The 15835-nt window shown below is 41.5% G+C and overlaps 2 protein-coding genes across 2 annotated transcripts; one reads left to right on the top strand and one right to left on the bottom strand.

Annotated features, from left to right (window-relative positions):
• Positions 1 to 3307: 3307 nt before the first annotated feature.
• On the top strand, positions 3308 to 9321 carry LOC117498945 (sorcin-like). Its single transcript, XM_034151146.1, has 8 exons — positions 3308 to 3463; positions 6178 to 6474; positions 6834 to 6903; positions 7566 to 7609; positions 7804 to 7951; positions 8074 to 8187; positions 8306 to 8364; positions 8576 to 9321. Exons 1-8 carry the CDS (start codon positions 3440 to 3442, stop codon positions 8600 to 8602), a joined length of 783 nt encoding a protein of 260 aa, XP_034007037.1. The 5' UTR covers positions 3308 to 3439; the 3' UTR covers positions 8603 to 9321.
• A 72-nt stretch (positions 9322 to 9393) lies between these two features.
• LOC117498952 (potassium voltage-gated channel subfamily H member 7-like) lies at positions 9394 to 12142 on the bottom strand. The gene is made up of 2 exons (XM_034151158.1): positions 11919 to 12142; positions 9394 to 11789 (listed from the first exon to the last, which is right to left on the bottom strand). The coding sequence occupies exons 1-2, from the start codon at positions 12093 to 12095 to the stop codon at positions 11532 to 11534; spliced, it is 435 nt and encodes a 144-aa protein (XP_034007049.1). The 5' UTR covers positions 12096 to 12142; the 3' UTR covers positions 9394 to 11531.
• Between the last annotated feature and the right edge of the window lie 3693 nt (positions 12143 to 15835).

Below are 15835 nucleotides of genomic sequence, written 5' to 3'. Positions count from 1 at the left end.
TGTGTCTCTCAGAACACCATCTCTGAGAAAATGTCATGTTTTACGCATTTCACAGCAATAGTTTTTACAGTTGTGAGAACAAAAAATCAAAACTGCAATATGCAGAAGTTTTTAGCAAAAGTCTATAACAGTGGTCATTGTTGGAATATAAATACTCAAGAAAAAATAAATAAGGTACTTGTACTTAACTTGGGTATTTTCCCATTATGGTACTTTTACTCCACTACTTTTCAGTTACTAGCTACTTTACAGGTTCAAATTATTATGACAATATATAAATAAAGTATGATATATTTTATAGTTTTGGCTAACCATCTTCACCAAGAGCAACATTCAAACGATGTACACAATAATGCATGAATAATTATAATACAATCATTTAATATGACCCTGAAATGGGCCATACTTCCTAATGAGTACTTTAACCTTTGGTACTTTAAGTGTGTATTTGATGCTAATACGTTTGTACTTTTACTTAAGTTTAATTTTAAGTGCAGGACTTTTTCGTAACTGGGTATTTTTTTTACAAAGAATGGCTACGTCTACTTAAGTTAAAGTTCCAAAGAAATGTCTTCCACCTCTGACAGGGACTACCTCTGTTGAGAGTGAATGGCATGACATGTTTATGGTGGACTGCACAGACTTCTCTGTTTGCCTACTGCCATCCAGCTGGGTTTACAAGTACAGAAACCTGAGTACAGAAAATAAATGCACTTAATAAAGAGGTTACAGGAGATGTCTTACTTTGAGTTAACAGATTCATATAATATCATGCATTCCTTGTAGATAATACATATGTTTTAATCAGCTGTCCAAGCCTATTACCAATTCCTCCATTATCATTACCACAGATTTGATCTTTTCATTTGGAAAGGGAACTGTCTGTAATTCAGAGGATGTGAGTGAAATTGCTGTACGACTCGTCCACTTTACACAACTGATAACAGCTGTTCAGGCTAATAAATGACAGTCATAAATGTCATTCAATGCATGCACTGTGTTTACATAATCATTAATATCCTTCCTGTTTGGGTCTAATTCCTGAAGGCAGCGTGAGAACTATGTCACTGACTGTTGGGCACAGGTAGGAAAACTGAAAAAACAGCATTTTCATAAGAAGATTAATAAGTGAGCGTCAAACGCACTTCGGAGCAGGGCGGCTAAAAATAAGTCAATGTATTCCATGTTGTTGGTTTCTTCTTTGTACATGCTGTAAGTGCTAACCAGTCACAGTCAATGCTAAAAGCCTTTTAAAAGCTTAACAAATATAAAGCTGGGCATTTATGGGGAATAGGCATCATATTGTGCACTTGTTCCCCTCACACCGGACATCCTCTGCAAACAAATAGACAGTGGACTTCTTCCTAATGCAGCTCGGCTTGTTTGAAGAGCGTGTCATCATTGATACCTCCATTTTCATGACACTAAACACATCTAAAACCATTTATAGGTGTCACTTTAATCACATCTAGTCTTATTGGACCAATATAGTGTTTGTTTGAGGACACTTTGATAAAGAGAACAACAGAGGGGGAATGAATGAGAAAGCTGTGATTTAAAGGTCTGGGTTTCTAAGATTATTTTATATTTAAATATAGATTTATATCAATATTTGTTCCATAATCAAGAAAAGGTCCAAAGTATAAAACGTTCAGACAGAGAAAAGCAACAATAAAATAATCACAACAGACCAACATTGTTAAATGTTACACAAACGTAAAAGTATTGAGTTGAAATCCTTTGTCAGCTACAGCACATGACGCTGGGTATTTTCCCTGAATTTCTGAACCAGTTCTTCTCAGGGAAATGTTGATGTTTATTCACAGGATAAACAGAGACACTGGCGTTGGTTTCATCAGACCGTGTAATTGCATTCTTGGCTCGAGGATGAAAAGTGTTGGAGTTTGGAAGTAACAGTTTTAGAGAAGTGTTAGAAATGGGTCAGTGAAGCTTGTATTAACATATTTTGTATCACTGTGTGTATCCGTTTAATGTACTGTTGCAGCAGCTGAACTCAAATAGCTCAATTATGTAGATTTCATAATTAAGTAAATATTTTGGGGTTTTGGATTGACAAAACAAGACATTTAAAGACATAGAATTTGACTTTTAGACACTTAGCAGTTATTTCAGATCAATGTTATTATCCCTACAAGCTCCCACGTCTACATGTTATCAGGAGTATTACAATATATGTATAGCTGCCAGAGTAACTCACAGTACTATCAGGCACTCTAACCATTCAAACTGACATTAACCTGACAGTGAATGAGTGTCAGCATGTCACCTTCCACCACAGATGTCAACAGGAAGCTATGACAACCGCGGCAACTTCCCCTACACCACCAACCTGCTCACCATATAACCCAACACACTTTTTCTGTGTTCTATTCATAGCACATTTCCTCTGAGTCTTACTGAAGGGCGACATTCAGGGTAGATGTTGCTCCTCATCACTTTGTAACTTCTGATTTGTTTATTTCACAGTATACTGTCTTTCACATCATACATGTTCTGTGTGCATTTCCTATTTTGTCTAGCTCTTTCCTTCAAGGTTTATAAAGCAGATACCAGATAAATAAAAAGGGAGTAGGTTATACCCATAAAGTTCAGCTGATTATTATGATTTTACATTTTATGTATACTGTATTCATTTTCCATTTCATTTCATTTCATTTCAAACCTTTATTTATTCAGGTTGTATCCCATTGAGATCATTGACCTCTTTTTCAAGGGAGACCTGCTAAGAGACATTTGCAAATCACAATGAGTTGCCTCTATTTAAAAGTTGCTAAACTAATTAGCTGTCATTGCATTAACTCAGGTTATAGAAATAAAGTACATGTTTTGTTGTGTTTGTGGACAAAACGTCTCAAAAGCACCATCTAATGGTGACATGAAGCCATGCATGACAGTTACATATTTAGTGAAGAACAATTTAGTTAGAAGTTGGGAAATATTGGAAAAGTGGAGACTCTTAACTTTAAAATCAACCAGAAGCGTAACTCAATTTACCAAAAATTACATTAAGGGAAAAAGTGTTTAACAGCTTGATGAATGTATCTTTTTCAAATGTATTACTTGTTTTTTACTCGTGTTCTTCCTTTTAATCTTTAATTTTCAAACCATTTTGTCTGTCGTTTTAGAGTAAATGAAATGTACGAGGATTACCTAAACGCAGCCCATTAAACAATTGATGGGCGGGTCTTCTTCCACTGCTCCTCGCTTATTGGTTATCTCCCCCCGTCAGTCAACTAACTTCTGCCAGCTCTCTGCAGCTCGGATGTGATGTAGCAACTGCTACATCACATCCGAGGTGACGTAGCAGATGACGATCAGACTTATCGGAAGCTACTACCGTGTATTCACAGAAACCCTTGTATACCGTCACTCCACTATTAAGATATAAAACTTGCTACAGTTCTCCCTATTTCACCAAATGGCTTATCCTGGATACGTTGCGGTGAGTTAATGATATGTTATCGTATTGTTATAGTTAAACGAGCTACATTGGTTAGCAGAAAAGCTAGCCTGGGGCTGTTTCAGCGAATACTATAGCGATAATAAATTGTTCTGTTACACGGGTCATACATCTGTTTCCTATCTTCATGTAGACATTAGTTTGGTTTACATATGTTATCAGAAGAAAAAGTTACGTTTGTTCAGTTTTAATTTGGAAGTAAGGAGCCATATTATTCTCCACTTTATTAGAAATTGAGTCGGAAAAATGTCTTCCGGGAGAAAAGAATCCCCAACATTCCAGAGGATATGCAAATCCTTTGACCTACCAAACGTGTTTATATGATAGACTAGGTTTGACCTGTGTTATATTATACCAATCCATGGGCGTAGGAAGCATCCTGAATGTGGGGGGGACATTTTTAACGGGGGGTGTGGGGGCGGGGAAAAAAAATAGATTTCCTGTATTCTGGTGCATTTTAACAGGTGGTTTGATACTTTTATGTGGCTATACTAGCATGAGGGAAATGATGGGTACATTTTGTAATTTCATCCAGTAGTAAAGAAAGGAAACATATTTGATTATTAATTCAGAGCTGTCTTTGAATTAATAAAAAGCAGTTTAAATGCCCATTTTTTGTACATTTATATACAACAATAAATATTTGTGAGTACATTGAGAGATATTGTTGTGGAGAGTCATTTATATATAAATCGCAAAATACATTTGTGAATCCTTCTGTGAGCATTTATTAATATTGAGACTGATCTGACTCCATACGGATGTTAAGTTCACCTAGGAATGGTATCATTGACTTAAATGTTCAAATAAATGTTGCTCTTCTGTCTATATTGATCATATGATGCCCCTTGACTGAAATGTTTCCTGTTCAAAATCCCCACTGATTTCCTTAAAATCCTGGGATGAGAGTCCACATCACAATTTACTCTCAACTGTCATTTCCCTTTCATCACTCACCTCAGCAATGGACCTCTCTCCACTGTCCCTGTATTCTGCCTCTGACTCACGCTCAAGTGCCTAGATGTCAAGAGAGGTGGTGAAGTGATAATTATTTATTGAGCAGTATAATCTTTCACATTGAATCATAACAAGTCATACTGAATGTAAATACAACTGACTCTAAAGTAAGTCCCAGTCTGTGACATTGGACATTTTGAAGACTCAAAGTCCCAAGCAGTCGGTAGAATATTAGCTAGTCTATGTAATGTGCACAGAAAATAAATAGTTAACTGAATACTGGGATGGAAATAGCCTATAAGCACTCAGTAAAACATAAACACACACAAAAAGCTTCTGAATGATAAGAAGTATAATTAAAACATAATGCACATGACCATTTTGAGAGAGAGTACCTAAGTTAAAGAACTCAGAAAATAATCTCTTATCGAACTGAGGCTCCAGTAAAACACACTGACTGCGTCTCTACATGGACATCAGTAAGCCGTTTATGAGTATTATCCCGGTTATGATCATATTGGGGATATGGTGTTTACATGAGCACAGAGAGATCGGGTTATTCATGTTCCCTGTTTACATGATAAATACTAGTAACCTGGCATTTCGATGCCTTTTCTCATCTAAACTATTCAGTATTTGTATCTCTCTATCATGACATAAAGATGAAACTCCTCTCCAGAAGTGAGACGCCGCCATCACTGTTCACTGATTAACTGCTACCAGCTGATGACTTACTTTCCTCTTCTTTGAAAAAAATGTTCTTATGTCCATGTTGTCTGGGGGAGAAAACATATCAAACCAAGAGATCGTCAGCTTTGATTTTCGCTGTATTAACCATTTCCTGAACATTTGGTGTGTGTGCCTTACCGCCGCTACCGGCATCGCTTCATACAACAGATCTGAGCTGTCCAACTATGACAACACTCCTTGAACATGCGCGCGCTATGTGAGAATCTGCCTTGGTACAAAGTAGCAGTGAAAACATGGTACGGAGTTTCATTGATTTGGGCATTCTCTCAATAAGCAAGTGGAATGGATTTCATTTGATAGTGAAGCACTGACACAGCGCTCTACAAAGTGCGGCGAGTGGATAGACCGATTCACGGACTTTCCGCATAGTAAAAGTGGGGGGGTCTAAACTAATCATTTGAAAAAGTGGGGGGGACTTGTCCTACCCTCATATAATGGCTGCGACGCCCATGTACCAATCTCTTTTTTAAGGCCTATACATCTGCCTCTGGGAATCCTTAATTGATTACAAAGAGGACCCAATTCTGGCCTGTATTTACTCAATTAAACTAGAAAAATGGGACTCAAGACACCTCCTTTTAAGCTTTGTATATTAAACTAAAAATCGCTTTTATCTACGTCTAAGTGTGGAATGCAGTGACTCCTCAGTTTTGATGAATAGGGGTTAGAAGCTTATTGTTCCTCAGCCAATAGCAGGCCTCCAGAGTGACAGTCAGGCAGGCATCACTTCACGTTGATACCTGCAGTCAGTGAATGTAACACTGGCATGCTTTATATATTACAAGCACAACAAGATATCACATTTCCCAAACTGTTGTCAAAATCAATGAATTGCTATTTAAAAAAGTCTTTTATATGTGAGTTATATAATAATAAGTAACCATTGAAAGTGAGAAAAATATGTGGTAGTTGTATCCTGTTTTCTACATTTGAATAAACACTTTGAGAGTCTTTAATGACACCCACCCTGGTCTCTGATGTGTCCCCAGCCTCAGTACGGCGGTCCCATGCCGGGAATGCCAGCTCAGGGGATGCCGGGGATGCCAGGAGGGCCCATGGGTGGGCCCATGGGTGGGCCCATGGGTGGGCCCATGGGAGGGCCCATGGGAGGGCCCATGGGAGGGCCCATGGGAGGGCCCATGGGAGGGCCCATGGGAGGGCAGATGGCAGGCGCACCCCATCAGGGAGGGTATGCCGCCTATGGAGGAGGATATCAAGGCTCGTACGGCGCCCCAGCTGTTGCTAATGACCCGATGTGGGGTTTCTTCACCGCCATTGCAGGCCAGGTTAGTGTGGAGGAACTCGCACTCTTCACTTCTCGAACCTCACAGGAGAGCACACAGTACACGTAGCCTATATAAAAGGCAGAGTTTTACCAAAGGCTAGCTTTCACTTTCATATTGAAGTGTGGTCACAAAGAGGACATTCTCTGCAGACATATCAGGTTTCATGAATCGGTTCAGTTACTATGAAGTTAAGAGGAAGCAGGGCTCTGTTTGAACTTGATTTCACTCTCTTTCAGTAATGAATGACTCACTACACTACCTTATCTAAAGTGGTCCTTTGGAAGACTGCAATATTTAAAATGCCTACATAAAAGTAAAACTATAATTTGTCCCCCCCCCCCAACCCCTGCTGTGTTCAGGACGGAGAGGTGGATGCAGACGAGCTGCAGAGGTGTCTCACCCAGGGTGGATTCACCGGATCCTACTCTCGTAAGTCCACGACTCCTTCCACAAGAGAGACTGCCTCAGACAATATGAGTTCTTAGTTGTTTTACATCATGCATTTAACAAATGAGCAGAGGCCGTACTCGCAAACTTAGAGGGCTTTAAAACACTAACAAAATGCCTAATAGGTCTTTATATCAAGTGATGTATTTCTCTGGAGGGGAAGTGTCAAACCACTATTATCTCCTCTGTGATTGGTTGACAGCTGACAGTCTCTTTCAGTGCATGTGAAAAATGAATATTCATTAGTATAAAGGAGAAGGAAGTGGTAGTTCACGAAATATGTGAGTATAAGTTGCAGATTACATACATGACGTAAAGTGAAGAGTATCTGAGTTCAATATTTGTGTTTTTTGGTGGCATAAGAGCTCACCAAGAAAATATTATTAGCAATATTATTATACTGCCTTTCATGAATAAAGACTAACAGTTAAAGACTGTAATGGATATTACTGTGAGATTGAGAAAGTACACAGAGTTGAATACAAGCACAGCCTTTTTAACAGCATATGACTGATTCATTAATCAGGGAAATATTGAACAGATTTCGCCGTCAGCAGATGGATTAATTAGCACTAAAGTTAAGTGTGAAAACATGGACTTTAAACCTAGATTTACTAATTTCCCCCTTTATTTTCTCTTTACAGCATTCAACCTGGAGACTTGCAGAGTCATGATCGCAATGATGGATGTATCCTAACTTTAATACCAATGAGTCCCTCAGGTGCTCCTATTGTCCACTCACACTCACCATGGAAGTATATGTACAGTAGGTGTGGTGTTTGTCCTTGAACCGGGTTAACCAGCTGTGTGTATGTCAATGGCTGCCTGCTGTTTCTATACCTGTGGGTCAGCAGTTATGAATCTTAACCCGAGTGTGTGCAGCGGGACTCCACGGGGAAGATGGGCTTCAACGAGTTCAAGGACCTGTTCACGGCTTTGAACGGCTGGAAGCAGAACTTTGTGATGTTCGACCGGGACAGGAGCGGCACTGTGGAGCCGCAGGAGATGGGGCAGGCCATCTACGCTATGGGTGAGGCTGAAGCATGAGGGAGGGACACTTAATGAAGACACACATGACTTAAAAGCCCAGACAAAATGCACTTGGATTCTGCGTTTTTAGGCCTGATATTAATCTTCTTCTGTGTTCCTCAGGGTTCCGCGTCAGCCCTCAGGCTCTGAATGTGATCATCAAGCGCTACAACAAAGGAGGGAGGATCTACTTCGACGACTACGTGGCCTGCTGCATCAAACTGCGTGCTCACACAGGTATACACATCTAGAGATGATGTGACACGTTCACTGAACACACTGCTGTCCAGATGTTTAATGTGGACTGAGCGTGAAATGTGTTTATTGACGCCGATGTTTCCTGTTCCTGGTGCAGATAACTTCAAAAGGAGAGACACCATGCAGCAGGGAGCCGTCTCCTTCCAGTACGATGACGTGAGTCCTGTGTCCTGTGGAGATATCACTGCATCACATAGCTTAAGTCCAGATGTTTCAACTCGTAGCCTGCTGCCTCCACCTGACCTTTATTCTTTAGTTCCATGTAGCTGCCGCTTACCTGCATATGAAACGGCTCAGAGCAGCTTCAAACACCATATCCTGTTGAGGTGCTGAGGTTAATTCCATCTCTCTTTCTTTCTGTCACCAGTTCATCCTGTGCACGATGGCCATCTAAGGCGGCACCGACCAATCAGAGGAGGAGTCTGGACCACTGCCTCATGGGAATGCAAAAGGAGGCCAGTATTTTTGACTGAGCTGCAACAGGAAAGTACTCATGCTTGTAACGCTTGCTGTTTAGTCTTGTAAGTCACACAGGGACGTGCTGAATCAGGCGCATATATAAATCTATATAAAGCCAGTATGTATTCACATTAGAGGGAATTAGAATAATTTATAACACATTTAAAAAAAATCTTCGATTGGATGCCAGAGTGATGCTGGATGTGTCGACCTGTGAGACACCTAATGTGCCATTATAATCTGAATGTACGCTAATATATGAAACTCGCTTCTAGAGAGCCTTGTCAGGCAGCATCATGATTAATGATGAAATATTAGCAGCATTTACACAAAACATGTTCATATGCCTTTACACTGAACTTGATATGGTTATGGTTTTATTAGAGCTTTCTCCTTTCTTGCCATATTTTTTATTTCTGTTTTTTTATATAAGTTTAGATTAGCTTGATGTGAAAGTTGATAACGAGCCAAAGTGACTGTGATAACTGTTATAATGCTAGTGAGATAAAGCCTGAGATTAGTGCAGCTTCACACTTTGTTTTGAATGTTTCCCTACAAACACAGCTGGTTGTACTTTTTAAAGATGCCCTGCACACTCCTATTGCCATAGTTCAGATCATATTTTGTTACCCACAATAAACACTTTCTAATCAGTATGCATTCTGTTTATTCATTTATACAATTGCGCATTTTTTTCCCAGTCTATTCACATGATATTTCATTTATTTAAATATAGTTAAGAACAGAAACATTCAAATGAGCTGTTAAGTGTTGCATTGTATAAAATACAGTGGCAAACATTTAAAAAAATGCATAAAAACAATTGTGAACAGCACTAAGTATTTCAAAAGGGACATTGTTATCCAGTACAGCAAGTTTTCTAATCTGTGCAAAAGTTAGCAAATCCCATGGAAAAGTGTTCAGGACGCGTGGAGTCTATCGGCGTCAGCAACCTTTGTTCTACATCTGTGCTCGAGAAAGAAAGATGGAGGACACCCTGCTGGAGCATCCGTGTGGTTTCTCTTTTCCTAAATAAGGTTTCCCCGGGTTTTAACAAAGTAAAGAGTTGGGTTGAAGAAGTAGAAATGATATGATGTGCAATATGAATGTTTCATGCAGCCTAAAGCCCGTCACTGAAGTGTTGCTTGCTACATTGAGAGGCTGTACATTGCATTCATCTTCTTCCCTTCTGCACTCCAAAGCCTTCCCCTCAACATCTCGGGGGAAACAATAAGGTCATAGAAAAATAATGGCAAATGAAACTTTGTTTTAGAAAAATAGGTCGAAGCGTTATTTCTAAATCTCCTTCCAAATGTCATAAACAGTTTGAGACCTTGTTATAATTGAGTGCAGTCTCCATGCAATACATGAGCTTGTGTGAGAGTGTGTGGTTAGGAAATGACTAATTCATTTTCCTCATGCACCCTAACGTGGTTCCTTTAAATGTGGCGCTGTTGCACCGGGTCGCCGTCGTGTGTCAAGGCTAGAGCAGGCGTTTAAAGCTAAGGCTAGTGAAGGCGGCCCGAAAACATGGACAACTATTTTCTCTTTTTTTTGTCCTTTTCTCCTGGTTTTTATCTAGGAAATTGTACTTTTTAAGAAGACAATGGAAGACCTAAAGCATGCAACTGAAAACTATCACGTGGGATCGTCAGAGTTCACTCAGGGTGTGAAGGAGATTCAAGATGTCACTTCCTGTCGGTTAGCATATGAAGGAGAAATGACAGTGTATTAGGGTGTCTTTGGGTCAAAAATAAAGAACATTATAGAGAAAACACATGGATATTCTCTGAGTTTTAAGTGGTTCATTAACAAGAGAACACTTACAAATATCAAATATTTTCTCTTAATAATTTGCAAGAAAGTTTAAATATTTTCTAACAGATTTAAGTCCCTACTTCACTGAAAACAACTTCACATTGCACACCACAGCTTTGCAAAGTGAAGGTTTACCCCCTGTTCTCCAGATTCATATCTTTCAAATTCATTCATTTCCAGCTACAATGGCCCTAATAGTAATGTAAAGAAACACCCGCAGACCGCTGACCCTTACAAGTCCAGAGTGAACTGCAAACCCCCCACAGCCATGCTTCTGTTATATTGATAGGATTCAGGTGGTTATATGGTAAATATGTGTTTTTAAATCTAATAATTCAAGCATTCAATATGTTGTCTGAAACATGTGAAGGAACATAACTGCAGCTGAAAGAGGCTCTTTACTTTGTTCACGTGTAAAATGATCTCCAGAGCGGATTCGTCTCTAGAGATATGAGATCGTTATTGATCTCAAAGACTGACGTGTGTGTGGTTGTGGGATGTCTGCGCAGCCTCACACACTGCGCTGTGTATTCTCAGCGTTGTGGTGGAATCAGGCATGCTAAATATAGCGGCAGATCTCTGCGTGGACGTTTTGGAGCTGCTGATAGAAAGATCAGAGCCTGTGGAAATGCCTCGGGAAGATTTTCATGTAGCTGATTCCCTGGGGGGGGGGGGGAGGAGCGTTAGAAAAGAGGTGACAGCTACAGAGGTCCTGGAGGGAGTCAGAGTGAGGAACATGCCACAGGAAGAAAAGCAACCGTCAGGACGTAAAACATGCATATCTGTTTTAGAAAAAGCACATCAGGTGCCTCGTGTTGCTGGCAGTGTTCTATAAAGTATGTACACGGTGGATGATGACTTTACACGTGGTAATAATATAGTGTATAAATACCTCTGTATAAATTGTCTTTATACATTTAAATCAGAGAGGGGCGGGGGAGAGAGTCCGTAAAAGTAATGGAAGAAAGTCTACAGTTGCCTTTGCATATACAGTCTCTTTCTTAGACCCTGAGACAAGCTTGAGAGGAGAGGTGCGGGGGGGGGGGCTAGTTTCCTGGGAGCCCCGGGTCAGACACAGGCCGCTGCAGTGCTGACGGTGCTGAGCCCACTTCAGGCAGGGAGGCTTGTCGGCCTGACGGCAGCCTCTGGTGGGGGGGGGGCTCCACAGAGCTGTCCTGTGTGTGTCTCTGCTCCGAGACCCAGTCTGTCTCCAGCAGGGAGGCCACGCCCCCGTCTGGAAGAGCGTCGGGTCGCAGGAGCACCGGGGAGCCGTCTGTGGATCTGTTCGGGGTCTTCTCCGGGCTCTGGAGGAGAAACACAGCGTGAAGACGGATCAGAGTGAGCACACTGTTCAAACCAATGCCCTTACAGGATTTCAATATTTGCAATATATGCGTTTTTTTCCTTAATGTCTTGAATCTGTGGTTTATTACCTGAGGCCGGGGCGGAGCAGGGTCCAGGCTGAACTCCGCCTGCAGGGCCGACACCGGCTGCACCCTGATGGCCGGCCTCTGGTACTCCGGGCTGGAGGTGACGGTGCTGTAGGCGGGGGGCCCGGACGTGGTCTGCCTCTGGAGGAGGTGCAGGATGGCCTGGATGTCTGAGGTCATCTGGGACTCCAGTCTGACAGGAACACATGGAATCAAATCACACAAAGGTATGTGGTTCATCACATATGGAGGATGTATCACTCACATAAATACAGGAAGTGTTGATGCACCATGCAGTTATGTAAAGGAGCAGTGTGACATCACTCAGAATCAACATGCATGGTGAGGACTAAAGAATATTTAATATACATCATCAGGTTTTTCATCATATTGGAAAAATGTGACAATGTCAAATGTACATACTGTATGTCTTTGCTACTATGGGATGGCGGTGGTGGTGGTGGTCAATACTGATACTAAACACTAGAGGGAGACTCAGCCTCACATGGGGGTTAGTATGGAGGATTATACTAGCATGAGTCTGAAGTATTCACACCCTTTACTTGAGTAACATACATTATTACAAGTTGAATAACTGCAAGTATTTTATCAAAGGAAAAATAACTTAAATATAAGTTACTGCAGCAACAAAACAGACGAGGATACGACAGTAAAGTGAAGTTTGTGTTCTGTTTTGCAGGTACCAGGAAATGGAGCACCTGCACCGTTTCATCCCCCGATGCAGAGTTACATCATGGCGTCTCTGAGGGGGTGAATCACCTTTCCTCCACACATTCCTTTTTACAGCAGCAAACACAGGATGGAGAGGGAGAGTGGGGGAAGCCTGCCAGGTGGCTGTTTGCTCTTTAGAGGAGAATACGTGCAAATAAACCCAGTGTCTGCAGCTGTACTGTGATGCAGTGCACCGAGTGTGACTGGTGGGGGAACTCTCTGAGCCATGTTCCCTCCATCAGTGAACATCATCTCCCCAAACTGTGCAACTCCTCCACCCCTCCTCACATGAGGACGTCCACAGTCTATGGAATGTGTCTGCATCTGCATGCTATATATACACAGTCTGCCCTTTTGAGGAAAACTCACTAATGGCACATAGACATGTTGAGGGCTGGACCATTAATGGCGCATTTCCACCATGGCGCGGAGCGCGCTTTAAGCGTGCCGTGTCGTGCCGTGCCCGTTTTTGGTTGCGCTTCCACTAGGCCTAGTTACGGCCCGGCCCGGCCCGGGGCCACTTTTTCACCTCTTTTCTGGCCCGACAAAATTGTGGTTCTATCGGGGCCAACAAACAGGGCTGAGTCGGGCTGAGTATGCTAAACTAGAGAGAGGATCGCTGGCAAGGGGGCTACAACTACAACAAGATGGACATATTTGACCGTGATTTAATTGTAATACACGTTTCAAAATGATGCCGAAGTAACAACATACTGATACCGGTTAGTAAAAACCATGAATTAATGCTTTGGCAAGTTTGCAGACAGACGGCAGGCGAAAAACCTTTTAAAATGCGTGTTTTCTAGATGGAGATTGGCTAAGCTAACGCAGTATATGCTCCGACCGTCCACACTCACAACAACGGCCTATACAGACATAAATAAAGCAGCGACTGTATTCACCATGACACAGGCAGTCTGTGGTTTGTACTTGTTTAACTTTTGTCGAGTTTCTGAACATATATAAGGAGCTGTGAGCTCTGAGTGCTAACAACTAACGGCTGTGTTGTTCTTCTGGGGTTCTCGTTGAAGATGACGTCACGGCTCCGCCTACACTGCGTTACTATAGTAACTACCCCAGTTCCTAAACTGTAATGGAAGCGCAGCATGAAGTGAGTCGGCCCTGTTAAGGCCCAACGCGGCCAAGCCGTACCGTGCCGTACCGAGCGTGGCCGAGGCCGACCGTGTGGTGGAAATGCGCCATAACTGTCATCTGAAGTCTGGTGGTGTTTTGACCATTTTCATATCAGTTACGACAATATCGTGTTTCTTGGCGAGGGATGCGTTTCCATGGAAACAGCCTATGGTGAGATCTCAGATTTGGCGTAGGGCTGTTGAGGCATGGACCGGTGATATACAAGTGAAGATTGGGGGACGATTGGACCGTGTCGATTGGACTTACAGCGACATCGTGTTTCATGGCGAGTTGTCTGTCGCCATGGCAACGGCATTTGATGACACCCCATAATACGCTTAGATGCGTTGATGGCTGCATCGTTACCAAACCTGTGAAGTTTTGGGCTGTTTGGAGTATTTTCACTGAAGTTATGATAAAACCATGTTTCAAGGCGAGCATTGTGTTGCCATGGCAACGGCATTTGAAGAAATCTCAAAACTGTCCCGTAGATGTCTTCACGGCTGGACTGTTAGCACACATGTGAAGTTTGAGCACTTTTTGAATATTTTCATAGGAGTTATACATTACATTAGGAGGTTACATTACTCTCTCTCTTCTCTTGATCGCCCTCTCTCTTCTCTTGATCGCCCTCTTGATCTTCCGCATATGATGATGACACCCCATAATTGACGTAGAGCTGTTGAGGGCAGGACCATTAACCTTTATCTGAAGTCTGCTGCTCTGAGTGAATGTCAGTTGGAGTGATGACATCATCGTGTTCCATTACACAGGTGTTTATAGTTGAGCTAACGAGCTCTGCAGAGATCATAGGTTCTATTTCATACTTACTGACCGCCAGAGGCGGTGCTTTAGCATCCAGTATTCATAGAACCGTAGTTACATACGTAACTATCGTTTCCATTGTTCTGAATCAGAGATAAACCTCTTACATGTGAACGTTTTGTGGAAGAACCGTAACAGATATCTGTGAAATTTCAAAACGTGAAGCATGTCAAGGAAGTTGAGTATCTGAAGTGTAATTTGTGTGTACTTTCGGGTTAATAATGTGGCCTTTTTGGCAGTTTAACTAAAGGTGTGCGGCTGCTGCTGTGAGGAAATATCAGCCTGAAATTACAATGGGTTTTAATGGAGACATGTTGAAAGTTTTTGTCACTTCATGCCCTCAAGAGGCATTTTGTTTAATTATTTTTTGCTTAATTATTTGTCATTTTTCAAGCTACGAGATGTTTTCCTACGTTTGTCATGAAAAATTATGCCTCAGGAATGTAGGGTTTGGGAATTATGGCAGTTTAAAAAAAAATATATGAAGGCAAATTTCAAGATTTCCTACACTCTAGCTGTGACATCACGCACTCTGCCTTAACGAGCTGCGCAATGTTAAAGTTAAAATGTTAAAAATGTGATGTATTATGGGATGTATCTCTGGAATTATGAAAGTTATGAATGATAAAAGTAATAGCCTGCGATTCCCGACCGAGCTGAACGTTTTGATGTTTGAACGGAGTTTCTGCGATGTTGAATGTGGGAGGAGAAGAGGGCCAAAATAAGTCGGTGGAATAATACACTTTTTGTCCGTAGCATAACATATAGTTGGAATGCTGTATCAGCATTCCCACTAAATAACAGTGTTTCCCATACATCGACATACAAACCCCACAGATCCTCAACTCCGGTGTGTCTCACTCATTAAGGCGAGACACGGCAGGCAAAAACATCGTTTTTCATGCACTGGTCAATTTTGATATGTTGTGCTATTTTGATTCCATAACATGTTTTCTTTCAGGCTTTTGGAAGGAAAATGTACAAAATACACATTTAGGTGTTTATTTGACTATAGTTTGTCTATTTGCGTCTGTAGGTTTCTCCTAAATGCACCAAAAGTTAGCTTTCTAACGTAACATAAAGTACCGCGACAGCTGTTTGGACCATGTAATCAGAGGTATCGTTGGAAAGCTCCGTCTCTCCTGCACAATCTCATCGGTTCCAAATATGGTAATTTCCTTTGTATTAGCAACCAATCGTGAAAGTACAAAGGGGTCTTAAACCAAAAA

Source organism: Trematomus bernacchii, unplaced genomic scaffold, assembly GCF_902827165.1.
Source record: "Trematomus bernacchii unplaced genomic scaffold, fTreBer1.1, whole genome shotgun sequence".
Taxonomy (NCBI): Eukaryota; Metazoa; Chordata; class Actinopteri; order Perciformes; family Nototheniidae; genus Trematomus; species Trematomus bernacchii.
The sequence above is the reverse complement of the archived record's forward strand: the minus strand, read 5'-3'. Positions and strand labels throughout refer to the sequence as shown.